Source organism: Fusarium coffeatum, assembly GCF_003316985.1.
Source record: "Fusarium coffeatum strain FIESC_28 chromosome Unknown BRIP53273_contig_60, whole genome shotgun sequence".
NCBI classification, from domain to species: Eukaryota; Fungi; Ascomycota; class Sordariomycetes; order Hypocreales; family Nectriaceae; genus Fusarium; species Fusarium coffeatum.
Window position 1 is genome coordinate 38043 of NW_022157856.1, and position 16837 is coordinate 54879.

At 47.8% G+C, this 16837-nt stretch overlaps 4 protein-coding genes across 4 annotated transcripts; 3 read left to right on the top strand and 1 right to left on the bottom strand.

Annotated features, from left to right (window-relative positions):
• Positions 1-4594: 4594 nt before the first annotated feature.
• FIESC28_02741 (uncharacterized protein) lies at positions 4595-6308 on the top strand (the record flags this gene model as incomplete). Its single annotated transcript, XM_031156890.1, has 5 exons — positions 4595-4630; positions 4704-4785; positions 4842-5018; positions 5070-5673; positions 5723-6308. 5 exons carry the CDS (start codon positions 4595-4597, stop codon positions 6306-6308), a joined length of 1485 nt encoding a protein of 494 aa, XP_031019041.1.
• An 811-nt stretch (positions 6309-7119) lies between these two features.
• On the top strand, positions 7120-8325 carry FIESC28_02742 (uncharacterized protein; the record flags this gene model as incomplete). Its single annotated transcript, XM_031156891.1, has 1 exon — positions 7120-8325. The coding sequence occupies one exon, from the start codon at positions 7120-7122 to the stop codon at positions 8323-8325; it is 1206 nt and encodes a 401-aa protein (XP_031019042.1).
• Positions 8326-11957: 3632 nt separating this feature from the next.
• FIESC28_02743 (uncharacterized protein) lies at positions 11958-12716 on the bottom strand (the record flags this gene model as incomplete). The annotated part of the gene is made up of 1 exon (XM_031156892.1): positions 11958-12716. The coding sequence occupies one exon, from the start codon at positions 12714-12716 to the stop codon at positions 11958-11960; it is 759 nt and encodes a 252-aa protein (XP_031019043.1).
• Positions 12717-13911: 1195 nt separating this feature from the next.
• Positions 13912-16361, top strand: FIESC28_02744 (uncharacterized protein; the record flags this gene model as incomplete). The annotated part of the gene is made up of 2 exons (XM_031156893.1): positions 13912-14052; positions 14103-16361. 2 exons carry the CDS (start codon positions 13912-13914, stop codon positions 16359-16361), a joined length of 2400 nt encoding a protein of 799 aa, XP_031019044.1.
• Positions 16362-16837: the final 476 nt, after the last annotated feature.

The window sequence follows — 16837 nt, forward strand, 5'->3', positions numbered from 1 at the left end:
GCGAGAATCTGACTGAGTGACTAGACGAAAGATTACAACTATTTGAAGAGCAAAGATGCGTGAGTCGTATTTTCTGGGCGAAAAGGCCCGGGGTTGACAGTCGTCCAGTTACCCATAGGTCTCCCACGTCTCACTCGACTGTTGAAGTCCAGGAATTTGGAGGAGTGGCAATCTTGTCTAGATGAATTGGAAAGTGTTGGCGTAGCTGTCTCGAAGAAGATATACAAGAGTTTAACCGAAGAAAGAGACCGAGTGAGGATCGAGGTATTTAGTGAACGGAGGATATGGAATGACATTTCCCTTTCAAAAGGCCAGCAACTGAGTATCTAATAACATGTCGCCTTCCTTCTCCTCTAATACCGGCAGTCCCTAGACCGAGAACCGCTTAAAGCCCTCACAAGGAATGATCGTCATTGCAAAGGGTGCCCAGTTGTAGTATTGGAGGAAGAAGGATATACCGAAAAGAAATAACCAAGTAAAGTCATTTCGTTGTCACAGATCTTATGCTGGGGTGGTATAAAAGGTGTCTCGTGTAATCATCGAAGTTCTCATGCTTCAAAAGTGTAATTTTGTTGATGAAAGTCTTAACTGTCATTCTACCCTGCTAACACCCAACGGTCCAAGTATTCCCTATTTACAGGAGAGGCTCATAAGGAAGACGTCCTTAATGCCAACATCAACGTGATGTGAACTTGCTCGTACCGAAAAGAAAACCGTGTCTCGAAGCAATTGCGTTGCTGCCATCGATGAGGGACTAGAGACATTCTGTTACCGTGATCCTTACGGAGACCCTTCTGGTAATGATGATGTTCACATCACATTGAGGCTGACATTAAGGACGACTCCCTTTCATTTCTCTTCAGGTTCTGTTCTGACAAGACGGACACCAGCAGTCAGACATTTGGAGGTGCCGATCTCCGCTAGGTAGATATTAGAGGGAATCCTGAGTTTAGAGATGTGTTAAAACTTACATAGTACTCAGGTAGCACCTAAGTTGAGGACTTCAAGGCCCCCAATAACGCGGTCGGGGCAGTCCGATTCGAATCGGGCCAGCGGCAGGTTGAGCCGGATGGGTTCCAGGTTGCTCGCCTTAGCCGAGCCACTGCAACGAAGTTAGTCTTCAATCATCTTGCGTAAGTAAAATATAATACATACCGCCATGCTCAGCATTCTCAACTGAGCTCTTTATTTTGTATATGTTGTCGGGGCCAGTGAAGGACTCCTCCTGACCCCAGCGGTAACTTTAACCAGTATCGTGTGTGCCTGCCCGAAGGTAGTCAGCGCCGCGAGGCGATGTATGGCAGTGCCTTTCATCTTCCTAGATAGTGAGTGGAATGTCAGAGCAGCGCCAAGGTAAAGGTTATTGCAGATGTGCACAGCCTGTGTCGCAAAAGCCATGGGTGTAGGGACTGTAACTCTTGATGGGTGTGGTATGAAGTACCTACGTTGATGTTAAGGTGGCCAGCGCCCCTCCAGTGAGCCATTATGTAGCAGCTAGTATAGAGGCAGGATGTAATGAAAGGGTTCCATTTTGCAACCACGGTCATGACAACGTGCCACGAGAGGAGCCCCACCTGGCGATGCCAACGGAAGAAGCAGTAGGTAATGGGAAGTGAGAAAGGAAGGATGTTTGGGAAGCTTGGAGGTCTTCAGGAGAGGGGTAAGAGAGGAAGAGAAGGTAGATGAGCAGGTGGGAGCTAAGAACTTGGTCTGTGTTTGTGAGTTTGGCGACAAGTTGTGCGCACATGTAGGGTGCTGGCCCTTGACTGACCGAAGGGTCGGTGAGCTAGAGCAACGTTACCATGGCAGTCTGCGTATTGTTTATCAAGATATGACGTGTGGGAGATGAGGTGGGTGATAGGTGGAAGCGAGTGGAAGCATTATATGGGCATAACTATGTCAACTGCACTAGTCCTGGCACTTCAGATGAACGGCTGATATCCCCTTATGAATTAGAATTTTATAGAACTCTGCATGTTTTCTTGTCAAATGCTATTGCTAAGCGGATTGTTGGTCATGTTGGAATTCATAATTATATTGTGCAGCTTCATGGTTGTTCAAGCTGTCTCTGATGCAGACCCTGATGGAGCATAATGCATACCTAGTAATACGTGTGTATGGACCTATTGATATAAGGCCATGCTGTGAATTATTGGCATGCGTGTTGCTATTGCAGTGCAGCGGTCAGTTGTGCTCCCAGCTGGCGTCAGATGGCAGTCTATTTCGTTCATTCTCCTCCATGAGTCCGCCCACAGCTAGGTATCAATAATTCCCACAGAAAACCCTATGCTATGGTACGAAACCCACACTGCCAACTTTTTAGTTTCTATTTTCCCTAATCTTCTGACTTGAATCACACAGATAGCGTGTCAGTAACGCCTAAGCAGATGCGAGACACCTCAGGGGAGAGCCGACCACTCTACGCGAACGCAGATGTTGCACCATGATCGGCTAATGGCTGTATTCTTTGTAGTTCGATCGATATTTGGGACTCCTTAAGGTGTTATTCAATTGTATTCATGTATCCCATCTAGGTGATATACGTTCTAGAGACTAGCATCACACTAGATTATCAAGTTGTCGCTTAGGGGTCACAGACACTCTTTCTCCTTCGGTCGATTGTCAAGGTCATTTCTATGGTCTAGCTAGCTATCATTGGACTTGTAGGTGGTATAGGTAAGCTTTGCGATATATGGGTAGGTATACAGGGTTGAAATTTCGAGGAAGATCAAAGCCGAGTCATATCTCGAGCTACCCCTTTGCACGCCGCCAAACGACCCACAGTCTCTTGACTGCATCACTTCAACACGACAAAGGTTCAATACAATCAGTATCTACCATGAATTGCTTTGAGAGTATTTTGGGGGATGGATTCATTCTTGGGAGTAGCGGTGGAAGTTATAGCGCTGGAATATTGTTGTCGTGGATAGGTACTGGATATCGCTCCGAGACTTGAAAGATAGTCTGCCTTCAGAAGTTAGGTAACAGTCTAGATAACCCAGAAGTTAGCAGCGGTCCTCATTTCTGTTTGTAGCCCGCACAGGATATGCCGTAACATGAGAGTGTACTACAATAGTACCACTGGGAGCCTGGTTCCTGGCCCGCGAACTCGGGCAACAACACTGTGATTCGACCACAAGGATGACTTACCATTCTTCAGTTTCATCGACAGTAAGATTGGCTCACAGCCTAGGTTCGTATACAGCCTTCATAAGCTAGAAGCTGAAGTGCCGCAATCGAGTTCGAACGCGCTCCGAGTCGTAGATGGAGGTTTGGGACATTTGCTGAGTGGGAGGGACAGTCCCTTGATCACTTGACTGAAACCTTGAAGCTGGAGAATCTGTTGTAAGGCTTCTCCTGTCGATAAAAGAGTATAGTAGACAGTGTTCGTCAAGAAGACTGTTAGGTAATTGTTCTTTCGTATCTTCTCTGCCACGCCCAGAAGTTTGGACCAGCGCTTAGAACCCAAGCTTCCTAAGAAATGACCTTTGACGCTGGTGATAAAGGAACTGTCGTAAAAATAGAGTCTGTCCAAGTATATCAAAACCGATGTCGAGTTAAGAGATGTTGTTGTTATCGGCGTTGAAGTTCTCAGTGGTAGTGTTGTAGTGTGAGTTAGCGAGGGTCCGTGGTAATTTGTCGCCTGCAGTTGATAGAGTAAATTTAGCTAGCCCGCTTCATCACCTTGAGAGTGGGAAGAACAGGCCATTCAATTCTTTCACGGTCCTTGTTCAACAACTATTCTGAGTCAACAAGGACTGTTCTCATGTTATCCTGTTCTCAATTCTAGTTCGCCAATGCTATTATTCCCCCATACATTTTTACAGAAATTCAGACATGAACAAGGCCTGTCAACTCAAATCTAGAGAACGTCCATTAATTATTAACATCTACATAAGTCCGCTATCCCTCCCATCATCTCTCGAGAAATCCGAAACGATAAGCTGTATGATCATGGCCACTCCGACCGTGCCCGGCATATCTACACATCTACTTCATTATGAGAAGCCGCCCATCTCCACACTTTTTCCCCAGACACTTCACCCCAGAACCTGACCAATTCGAACAACAAACCGCCTTAACGTACCATTCCTTAAACGGCAATAGAAATGCACGACTTCTACACCAAAATGCTCTCGGTTCCCGGTCATTGCAGAGCCGGAATGTAATTCCCGCTCGGAACCGTCTGCTGCTGCTCCGGGCCGGTTGATGAGCCTGGGACCGGAACCGAGATCCGGTCTGTTGCTGGAATTTGGGGTCTTTTTAGCGACTTATAGCGCCACTGCCCCGGCCTCACAAATTCATGGGGTCCGTCTCTGGATCATGACTGGCCTCAATTCAGTCAACATTGACCTCTATGGACACGATGCAACGGCTTAAGCATACTCGGTTGGTGGGGGGTGGGAGTTTTCTAGCGCGTCCATGTGACGTTTGCTTAGGAGCTGTCGTGGATCCTCGACTTTTTATTTACTTGGGAGATCTCCGTTGACCGGAACTTGTCTGGTTCTCTTCATCTTTCCATTCTTTCGAATTTCTGCTTCTCTACTTGAACGAATTCTTGTTCTTCAGAAACTTTTCGCATACAAACTTCATCATGGCTGAAAACTACCACAAGGAGGTCATTGCTGGCGTAAGTTGCCCCTCAGTCATGAGCACTTCTACCCCTCCAAAGATTCATGGTTGCTAACTTGGGGACTCAACAGCTTAAGGACAAGAGCCTTCTCATTCAAGAGGCCTTCATCGATGGCCAATGGGTCGCCAAGGATAACAAATTTGACGTCTTTGGTCAGTAACACTTTCATCATGAGTTCTGTGAATCTAACAGCTAACCCGGACTTCAGAGCCCTCTACTGCCACTGTCCTCGGACAGGTCGCCAACTGTGCCCTCGAGGACTTCCAAACCGCCATCAAGAGCGCCGATGTTGCCCATACAAAGTACTTCGACAGCACAACTGGTGCCAGCCGAGGTGCCCTGTTGAGGAAATGGTACGACCTCGTTCTCGCCAACCAGGAGGACTGTACGTAACTTCTAACGCTCACTGCGTCCCAAGACTAACACAAACCACTAGTGGCCAACATTCTGTCTCTCGAGAACGGAAAGACCTACTCTGAGGCTCTGGGAGAGGTTCTGTACTCTGCCAGCTTCATCTCATGGTTCGCCGAAGAGGCCACTCGATCCTACGGCGTCACGATCCCTTCTTCCGCTCCTCACACCACCCTCATGACCGTCCGCGAACCCGTTGGTGTCTGCGGTATCATCACACCCTGGAACTTCCCCGCCGCCATGATCACTCGAAAGATCGCTCCCGCCCTGGCCGCTGGTTGCTCTGTTGTTATTAAGCCTCCTTCCGAGACTCCCTACTCCGCCCTTGCTTTCACTAAGCTCGCCATCGAAGCTGGTCTTCCTCCTGCCACCATCCAGGTTCTTCCCACTCGTGACCGCCAAGCTGCTACTGAGCTCGCTACCAACCCTCTGGTTAAGAAGATCTCCTTCACTGGTTCTACTGGTGTTGGCAAGTACCTCGCCAAGCTTGCTGCTGGCACCTTGAAGAAGCTGAGCTTGGAACTCGGTGGTAACGCTCCTTTCATTGTCTTTGAGGATGCCGACCTTGACCTTGCTGCCGAGGGTGCTATGTTCTGCAAGTTCCGATGCTCTGGACAAACTTGCGTCTGGTAAGTCACAGGCACCTGAAATTTGATTAAGATACTAACACGACTTCAGCGCGAACCGACTCTACGTCCAGAAGAGCGTCGCTAAAGAATTCACCGCTAAGCTCGTCGAGAAGGTCAACGCTCTCAAAATGGGTAGCGGTCTCGACAAGTCCACCACTCAAGGCCCTCTCGTCAACAAGGCCGCTGTCGACAAGGTCAAGGAGCACATTGCCGACGCTACCTCGAAGGGCGCCCAAATCGCAACCGGTGGCTCTACCCCCGACAGCCCCGGTTTCTTCCACCAGCCCACCGTCCTCACTGGCGTCACACAAGAGATGGCTGTCGCCAAGGACGAGACTTTCGGACCTTTGGCGCCCATCTTCGAGTTCGATACCGAGGAGGATGCTATTCGTCTAGCCAATGACACCGAGTTCGGTCTGGCCGGATATTTCTTCTCCAAGGATATCAGCCGTGTTATGCGCGTTGCCCACAAGATGCAAGTCGGCATGGTCGGAGCCAACACTGGAAAGATCAGCGCTGCCGAGGCTCCCTTCGGTGGTGTCAAAGAGAGCGGTTACGGAAAGGAGGGCAGTCTGTACGGAATGGCTGAGTACCAAAACATCAAGTCCATTACCATTGGCAACCTCAACAACTAGAGTTGCATGACAAGTTTTGAAGAAAAGCATTGGAAAATAAGGAGTTTGTCTTTAGCCATGATCAATAATGACGGGGCGAAAAGCCTCATAGAATAACGACTGGGATCAGTATATCAATGGTCTCCACAATACAAAACAATAAAAGGATTTCAACTATTTCCTCTCTCCTCTCTATGTGACTACATGCTTCACGTCTATCGACAATCAAGCCAGCTTCCTGGCACTCGTGAGCTACCTGTACTCTTTATAACAATGCTAGACTACTACTAACTTCAAAGATCACCTTGATCAAATTCTTCCATCAACAGTATTTCTAAGGATGTATCATCGATACTAGCTCTTATATCCTGCTGTTAAAAATCATGTTCAACCCTTCACCAACGAGATCTGATAGCGAAATATTTTGACAGGAATGTCTCTCCAGCTTTCTTTGAACCCCGCATTGATCTCTGACAGAGCCTGAAGGGATTATGACCTTCACACTATTGTAATGTTATCCTTCCGAATGCTCATTGGCCTCCAATACGTAATTGGCTTCCGGTTAAATTATTCGTTATAATTTTGATAAATCTACCCTGCATTAACCAACCGTACATCACTTACAAGATGCATTCAACCTCTTCGAAGACCCAATATCGTAAGCTGTTCCACAACAACGCTAGATGAGTATTACACAAGCCGGTGGCCTCTTCGGATTTCTCGCCGATCGTTGAGTATTTCTTGCCTCAATCTCCTACTGAATATCTCACCAGATACTAAACAGCTTCCTTCTAGTTCTTCGCACTCCCGCATCACAGCATAGCAGCACACAATGGCTACCAACGGCCACACGACCAGTGATCTACTATTGCAACAAGGGCAAGAACGCCTGTACAAGTTATCAGATTCCTCTCCCATAGACGCTCTCAAGGCGCTGTGTTTCCAAAAGGCGACCAAACAAGAATATCCCCTTGCGGCAGACATCAGGGAAAACGTACCTATCTACAACCTCGCAAAGTACTCGACCTTGACTGCAGACCAGAAGGCGGCACTGCAGGATGAGTGGTATAGAGTCCTTCTCCATGGACCAGGAGTCTTTGTCACATCTGATCTTTACCGAGATCTAGAAGTAATCGACAGATCAACAGCGGCTTTCAACGAGATCATCAAGAAGGAAAGTCAGGGCACAAGAACAGCAGGTGATCACTTCGCCGGTGCTGGCAAAAATGATCGAATCTGGAACTCTTTCAGCAAACATGGCCTGCAAGATCCTGAATCTTTCTTCCAATACTTCTCGAACCCCTACCTCGACCTCATCTTCGCTTCATGGCTTGGTCCTGGATATCGCACCACTACGCAAGTCAATAATGTCAGACCTGGAGGACAACCCCAGGTTTCGCACCGCGACTACCATTTGGGCTTCATGTCTTCAGAGAGTTGCGGTAAATACCCTCGAGCTATGCAAGTCGCTAGCCAATGCTTGACTCTTCAAGGCGCTGTAGCGCATGTCGATATGCCTCTCGAAAGCGGTCCGACAAGACTCCTGCCGTTCAGTCAATCTTTCGCTTCGGGCTATATGGCGTATCGCCTACCTGAGTTTAATGAGTTCTTTCTAGATAACTATCTTTCACTTCCATTGAAGAAAGGCGATGGTCTATGGTTCAACCCAGCCTTGTTTCATGCAGCAGGCGAGAACAAATCTGCGGATATCAATCGGCTTGTTAACCTCTTCCAAATAAGCAGTGCTTTTGGGAAGCCAATGGAAACAGTAGATGCACTACCGTTGGTAGAAAGTACATGGAAAGTCCTGTCTTCTGCGTACAAGAGAGATGGGTTGAGTGACGAGGTTAGAATGTTTATCTCTGCCGTGGGAGAGGGGTATCCATTTCCAACAAACTTGGATAAAAACCCCCCGAAGAGCGAAAACATGGCTCCTGATTCGGAACAAGACGTTATCAGAGATGCTCTGATGGAGGGAAAGAGCAAGGCGGAAGTCATGACGGATCTTCTACAATTCCGGATGAAGACCAAAGCTTAGATAAACAGAATGTGCACTTTACACGGAGCCTAGTCCTAGCCGGATCCTATTAAGACAATTCTATTATTACAGTATTAGTGGCGAGACCAGTGTCTTTTAGGTAGACTTTTCTGCCTCCGCGTTTTTTGGCTTGAAAGCTGCCTGCGCAGTCTTCTTGAGATATCCTCGGAAACTCTCAAAGGTGACAGAATCATGTCCCTCCAACCATCGACAACTGACCGACACATCATCTTTGCCAACTCGTACAGACACTCTGAAAGCAAAGGCACATTCGGCTACCTGGGCGCTCGAATCCTCGGTTTCTCCCCTCTGCTTTCTTCTTCGCCATGCTCGTGCCCAGACGCGACCAGCGGCTCGGCCAGTGCCCTCAAGTCTTTCAGAATTCCACTCCCAGGAGATCAAGTCCAGCTTCGCAAGTTCAGCGCGGAACTTGTCTGCAAAGTCGCCGACGTTGTCACTCAGAGGTATACCGACAACCTTCTCCTCCGTGATCTCAGGAAGCACATTCTTGGAAACTGCCGTCTTGATGCCGCGTGCGACTTCTTGGCTAGGCCGCATGTTACCGAAGCTCCACGCAATAGCCCAACGTCTCGTTTTGTTGCCCTGAACAAACTCTGTCACAGCGTAGTTGTCAATATTATGCTCTCTCAACTTGTCCACAAAATCTATCAAGCTCGTCAAGAAGCCAAACATGGATGTGTACCACTGCACACGCTCTCGGAGGACAAGAGACTCTTTGAGAATACGGTCGACGAAAGCAACTTCACCACCGTCAGTGACCATCTCGACTTTCGCGCCTGTGCATGCAGTGAAGGGAGCACGGGACTTCTTCTTGGCGCTTTCGATGAGCTCTTGCTCAGATTTATAGAAGGGTGGGTTAGACATGGTAAACGCGATGCTTGGGACTTGCAGATCGTCAAGTGGGATGATGTTATCCGTGGGTTTTCGTTCAACAACTTTGATTCTCTGGTCAAGATTGTTCAGCGCCACATTCTTGCGAGCATACTCGAGACTTTTTGAGTCGATATCTATGTCTGTTAGTTAAATATTCATTGTCATGATTAGAGAGCCTACCGGTAGCGATGAAGTTCCAATCACGCTCCGTGCAGCCAAGCAGTGGGTAGATGCAACTTGCACCAGTACCGATATCTAAGCCAACAACATTTCGGTCATTCTGCTCATATGAGGAGCTGTCTAGAAGATTCTTCAGCCAAAGTATATAGTTGTGTCGATTGATGACCTGCAAGACGCGTTAGATACAATGACGCGTCAAGATAGTAGATATGAGCTCACAGGTGGGCATAGCCGATCATCAGGGAGTTCAAGCTGTAATTTGAAGTCCAACTTGAGAAGAGTCTTTGTCAATTGCATAACACATTCCGGATCGTTGAAGAAGTCGGCCTTATGTTGATTCCACCTAGTGGTCTATGAGATTTAGCGACTCAAGTTTGATGATGAAATACTGACAATCGCGAAAAGTCTGCATCTTGAAGGGCAAGTTGCTGGAAATCGGGCGCTTTAGCATAGAGTTCAGCATAGTGATGATCTTGAGCTATATCATCCTTCGTTGGTCTTGTAAGGGTGCTTTCCATGGCCGTTGGTTGGTTCGGATCGCCATTGTCGACAGGGAGCGTGTAACCTCGAAGGTCTTGCGAAGCTTTCCTCTTTTCGCCCATCTTCAAGGACTGAGATGGATGACTCTGGTATTTCTGGTGTGCTTCCGTGTTAAACGAGCATGTTCGGGAAGTTTTGACGATGTTGGGTGATTTGATTGATCTGAGCTGTTGGTGAAAATGATGAGTTTGCTGGTCATAGTGCACGTTAGAGACTGAACCTGGGCAGGCTGTATAATTTAGCGACCACTTCAGAGGTCGCACCTTCTGAAACACAATCATTTCGTCCACTATAGAAAACAACTCCATCAATGACCAAAGCTTGTATATTATTCAAAACCTCCGATATACTTATGAAATAGACTTTTGCGTTGCATTCTTAACAATCATAACAAATAAAATGAAATCGCGTCGGCGTCGTTGAAATCGTGTCCTCATCTTATGTACGGCATCCCAATCTCCATCTCATTATCATGAATCCGTATCATCATTACCACAGGAGAACTCTCCATCGCCAACCCTCAAGAACCTTCATATCCTTGTCGTCGACATCCGGGTCACCGTTCTCGATTCGTGCAGCGAGCTTCTTGAGGCGCTTCTGCACAGTTCGGGCGACCCGGATTGACACCTCGTTAGAGAATACAAAAAGCACAGCAAATACGAGGAAGGCCAGTTTGGCGAAGCGACCCTTGCCTAGGACTCCGCCCTTGATGTGATCGAGAAGACCCTTGGACTTCTTGAAGGCGAACTCGGTGTCGTTGGCCGAGGAGTGAGAGTCTTCGTCGTCGTCGTTTCGTCGCCAGAAGCGGCGAATAAGTGGGATAAAGGTAGCGCTGTTGATCAATTAGCAATTACAAAGATTAATCAAGATGGTCATCAACTTACATAGCGCCTCCAATGATCCATCTTCGCCAGCGATGGTTTTCGGCTTCTTTGGCGATACTGCGCACTTCACCCTGCAGAATCCTGAGATCATTCACAACAAAGGTTGTTTGGTTGCGAATACGAGTCTCAAGTTCATAAGCGGAAATTGAAGCATCGCCACTTTTGCGCTGCCGCTGCAAGCTGATGTATTCGCGCAGATTGAATTGACAGTTCGTTCTGAGAGATCGGAGTTCTCCCAGGTCAGCCGGGATGTTAGCAGGCACCATCTGGTTAGGTGGCTTTATTGCGCTGGCCATAACCCCAGGATGGTTGGGAAGAAAGGACTCAGATGCCGGGCGCATCGGGATGTCATTAGCTCCTGTCTGAGGACCGCTGACGGGAGGATAGTTCTGAGGATTGTAGCCCTGCGGATTGTAGTTGTTCTGAGGATTGTAGGCCGGGGTATAGTAGTCTTGAGGGTGGTAATTTTGAGTGCCAAATTGCTGGGTTCCAAACTGCTGAGCTTCAGGACCTGGGTATGATTTCGCCCTCTCTGGACCTCGATCATATCCACGATCAGTTCGCTCATACCCGCGATCGCGACCCATACGGTCGCGATCACCACGGTCCCGTTCTCGTGAAGGAGATGGACTGCGGACGGGTTGAGGATCCAGATTCTGGAGCGGTGACTGGTTTGACTTGCGAGAGGGTGCTCGTTCTGCCATGGTGGGCGACTAATAGATAGACAATTGCTTCGCTAGAGACAGAAGAAAGGCTTCAATGGCAGGTTCAGGTTCACCGAACAAGAAATTTCGGGGCCCAAATAACCGAACAGAGATCTCAGTTAGAGGGTTCAGTTAAGGGAAAGTAAGACTATTCATTCGTATGCATGCGCTGGCTTTTGTCTGTGAAAAGAAGACAGAAAGAGGCTGGGCTGAATAAACGAGGCCAGACCATGACGCTCAGACGAGCAGGGATAGGTTGGTACCTAGGTTGGGCGCTCATGTGGGGTGATGGAATTCGGAGTTCATAATTCATGAGGCTGGGACGTAACGGGAAGTCCCAAGTAAGATATGCAACAAGTGAAGTGATATTCTTAGCAACTACTGAAGATTACATACTCGTCCATCCCAATTGATCGATGACCCCGTTGTTCTAATACCCCAATGCTCTGTACATGCGATGCGCCTTGCCATCGACACCCTCAACCGGCAATGCACGTCTCATGTCGCCCAACACTTGATCCTGCACTTCAGGGTCGAATCGATTCCAGATCCTGCGAACCTGATGCCTCAAATCTGTTCGTGTAGGTCTGAAGATACCGGCAAAGGCTTCAAAAAGGATAGCCGCCTCGTCCCATCCCCCAAGGTTGTGAACATCGTGGATGAGAGTTTCGAAAAAGTCGAGAATCTCAGCCAAGAGCATGTCTGAGCATCCTAGTCCTCTATCATTGTCGAGAACCACGCACAGGGCATGCATCATGCCTGCCCAGCGGTGTACTGCAAAGTCGCGAGATGGGTCATCTTCAATCTCTAGCTCGGCTGCCCCAAACATGTCGATAACCCGAGTTCGAGAATAGTCTTGAAGATGGCGGAACAGAAAGTGCAATGCTTGATGGATAATGTGCGGCGGATGGGCTACCATGTCTTGAGGTATGAAGAAACTCCCCAGCTGGAGGGTTCCTCGCCTCACTGCATTTCTGGTCCGGGGTAAGGATGTGAACAAGACGTTTTGATTGATGCTGAATCGCTCTCCAGCCAGTCCGAATCTGCCACCTTGTGCTTCGAGATCGTACAGTTGTACGACGATGTTGTTCTGTCTTCTATCTCGGACTCTTGCTGCACTTCTGAGTAACGGATCATTCTCTCGTCTTGGAGGCCGAGATCTAGGCAGTGGACCGTTATAGTCTCCCATGTTTGCAGGCGTATCGTAGGCAGCGTTACGAAATACAGGTTCGCGCCTTGTTGAGGTGTATTGTGACCTTGTACTCTGGCGATAGTAGCTCCGCCAGTACATGCTACTGGGATAGGTGTCTGCGATCAAGGTGGCTCTGCAATCGTGATTTCTAGGAGTATAATGCCGGCTTTGGGCATCTTATAGTCATTGGAATTCCTGTTCAACAGCCTGGTCAAGTTTGTAGCAGGCGATTGCCACGAAAGCAACAAGAATCATCTGAGCAGCGCAATCAAATCATGACACAAGTTTAGATGAATTTTCAAACACTTGTATTTCCAGAAGCGTTTGATTGCTATCATTCTCGTTAAGCTGTATCTAACGACTTAATAAGTACCTATGAAAGTGACAGAAAACATCGCTTTGCGTGCGAAGCTACAGGGTGGTTGATTCAGTACACGTGTGTTTCGTTCTTGATCATTTGGCACTGCTGTAACACAATTGTCAATGAATACAAGTGTAGAATCTGCAAAACAATACAACCAATTGCCCAGGATAAATACGATTATAAATTCTTACTCATATTTCAACCATGGGCTTCGTGCCGAGTCCGGCGAACCATACGAGAATGTTACCTGAAGTTTCAGGCATAAGAATCAGGTAACCACTGAACGAACATCCCACACCAAGTGTTGGCCTACACTTTCCCTCTCACTCTTACTCTCACTTTCTTCTCGTATTCTTCTAGTGATACCGATTTTCACCATTTTGTTATCGACGCGGTATCTAGAGTTATTTTATTTTAGAATAATTATCAATCATGATTTATTCATTTTTATTTAATTAGACTTTAAATGCCAAATAGCATAGTGTTAGTGTCACTTTATTACCATCATGTCCATTCTATACCTCCAATATCTTCTGCCTCATCATTGGTACAAGTGACTCTGTGGTCCGCATCTGCCTTGCCTCAAATGCTCACTTGGACAAGTATAAGTATCCTGTCTACTCCCCTCTTATGTCTTGTCCAGTATACTCAATAGCACTCGTCCTCCTTCCTCTCTCTGTATACACTCCAATTCACCCCAGTCCATCCTGCCTCTCATAACAAGACCACTCTATCATCTGTCATCTGTCTCGCCTATACCTGCACCATCGTGACCCTCTCGTTGCCACCATTGTTGATTCATATACGTCCCAGCTACTGTTGCCCATGATGCTCGATCTCCCCTCTGCCTTTGCTGCTGATGTTGGGCACAATGTGGAATACAACATTCGTGACCTTGGCACTCGTTCCGTTACCCTCTTCCCTGCACAAGCCCAGGTCAAGCGAGACATCAAGGATGTGCCTTTGAAGGTCAGTGAAATTCACAAGGTCAATCTCTCTGCTTACTCACGCCATACCAGCCTGGTATCAACGAAATATCCATCGTTGGCCTGAGTCCTACCGTTGACAAGCACTCTGTCACGGTTGAGGGAAGCGGCGCTGCTACCGTTACTGGTATAAGTGTCGAATACCTACCCAATCGTGAGATGTTTGATGAAGTTTACCCTGGCTCGGATGATGACGACGATGATGACTTCGAAAGCGGAGATGGTGACCAAGACGATGAGGAGCCATCAGATGAACCGCAGAGCCAGACTCTGTTGGAAGTCAAGATGAAGCTTATTGAGCTTCAGGACGAACGGCAGAGGGCCAGGGAGATTGTCGGCAATGCCGATAATCGTATCAAGATTCTCGACGTGTTTTCAAATTCCCTCGACAAGAGAGAGGGCGTCAACATTAGTGAGATGCTCGAAATCTATCAGAAAGAGCACACCAAGGCTTTTGAAGAACGATTGGTTGGTGTGCAGCACGAGAGACAGCTTACAGAAGCGATCGCCAATGCCACCAAGGAGCATTCACGCCTGGCTCGACTTGCAGAGAAGGCCCGGGCAATAGAAAATAAGAGCAAGGCCAAAATCCAAAAAGCCACAAAGAAGAAGCAAGAGCAGCGCAAGAAACTACTTGAGAAGCGTCGCAACGAAAAGCAACGCATTCGTGATGAACGAGCTCGATGCTGGCCTCGATATTGCTACACCGTACACATCCAGCTCGAAGTCCACTCGTCTTATACGCCGGCCTCGTCTCGTCGAGAGTCCACGTCTAGTGAGTTTGACCTTGTCCAACGGCCCCGGAGTAAGACTGTTGAGAGGGAAGATATATCCTCATGCCACCTCATCCTGTCGTATGTGACGGACTCGGCTTTCTGGACTCCGAGTTATGATATGCAGTTGTCAACCGTTAACTCTATGGGTACCCTATGCTTTGATGCTGGTCTTCACAATACCACATCCGAGACTTGGGAGAATTGCAAGATCACCTTGTCCACCTCCCAAGCTTCATCTTCGAGCCTCGATGAGTCGCATCCTGTCCTCACACCCTGGCGTATCAAGCTGGGTAGTAGGAGCTCAGGGCATGGCTCTAGTGATGTTCTTGAGAGCAATGCAGAGCGTCAACAAAAAGCCTTTCCTCGCAGCAAGGGGTTGAAGCCGCCGCAGAGCCACTCCAGACGAATGGCTTTCGGTATTGGTGGGAATGCGTTGGAAGACTATCAGACACAGCTGATGTTACTCGAGCAACAGAATAAGAAACGATCTATGATGGCCAGGCAAGAGAATGGCGATGCGCCTCCAGCACCACCTTTCTTCAACCCGGGACGAAACCTATCGCGAATGCAACCAGATCAGATACAGGAAAGTCAACAGGCAATAGAGCAGCGCCGGATGCAAAAGCAGCAGATGCAAAAGCAGCAGCAGATGCAACTAAACCCTCCAGCTCTTCATGGGCAGCCGGTGCTACAACAGCATGGAGATTTGGTTGATTTCGACTTTGACCAGTTCTTACATGAGCCCAATCAAGATGCGGGGACGCCGGAAGCTCAGCCCTCTATCGAGTTCCAAAACTCACTGGTCGAAGAAACGGGTTTCACAACAACGTTCGATCTACCTGGTCTCAAGACCCTGGTGCCCAAGTTCACAGTCTCGAAGCAGCGCGTCGCTCGTCTGCAGTTCACCAATGTCCAGTTCAGTCACACTATTGTAGCAAAATATCAGCCAGTTGCATATCTCAAGGCTAAGCTCAAGAACACCAGCAAACTTACCCTCTTCCCCGGACCAGCAAGTTTGACACTTGATGGTAGCTTCATGGGTCAGACTAAGATCCCTCAATGTAGCTCTGGTGGGAGATTTACTCTTGGTCTAGGCGTTGACTCGTCGATCAAAGTCATATACCCCAAACCCGATGTCCGAAGAAGCACGAGCGGCATGTTCAACAAGGAAGACAGCTCTGTCTATGTCCGTACTGTCACGGTGCACAACACCCGCGTCACTGCTGAAAAACCGGTTAATCTGTTGGTTCTGGATCAAATTCCCGTTTCCGAGGATGACCGTTTGCGCGTCGAGCTGTCTACTCCTCGCGGGCTTACAGCCGAGGGACCTAGCCAACCAGCTGGGGCTCCTGGGCGTGAGTCGGCAGAGGATAAGGATTGGGGCAAGGCAACAGCATCCCTGAAGAAGTACGGTCAGATTTCATGGGATGTTTTGCTGAATGCGGGTAAAGCGGTCAAGTTGCGTCTCGAGTACGCTGTTTCGATGCCCAGTGGTGATGTAGCGAAAGAGTGTTGATATGTAGGATTGTAAGTTGGAAACGATCATTCAAGAACGGCAATGGGTTCATAAGGTTGAGAGTACTTAGTTGGGACGGACCTTTGTCTAGATATTCATAGTTTCTTTCACGTTTCTTTTTAACGAGCTTTTCTTTGCGGATTATTTCTCTTTCGCATTGATTCCTTATTTATTTTTTCACATAATGAAGTTTAGAGCAAATATTCAACGTGGTCCTAGAGCCTTCCGCCCAAATAACATCACCACAATACTGTGACGTACATGCAAACATGAGAAATCTTGCAAATCATATAGTGTTTGTTTTGTCTTTGTGTCAATTCAGTCACTTTTTTCCATCACAATTAGTGCCACAAATATTGTTATTGAGAGTAAATATTCATGAAGAAAATGATTACTTTTCAATTTATTTGTTGTATCAAATGACGGGAAAAGAGTCGATTGACAATTTTCTTTTTCCGTCGAACCTCATAGCAACA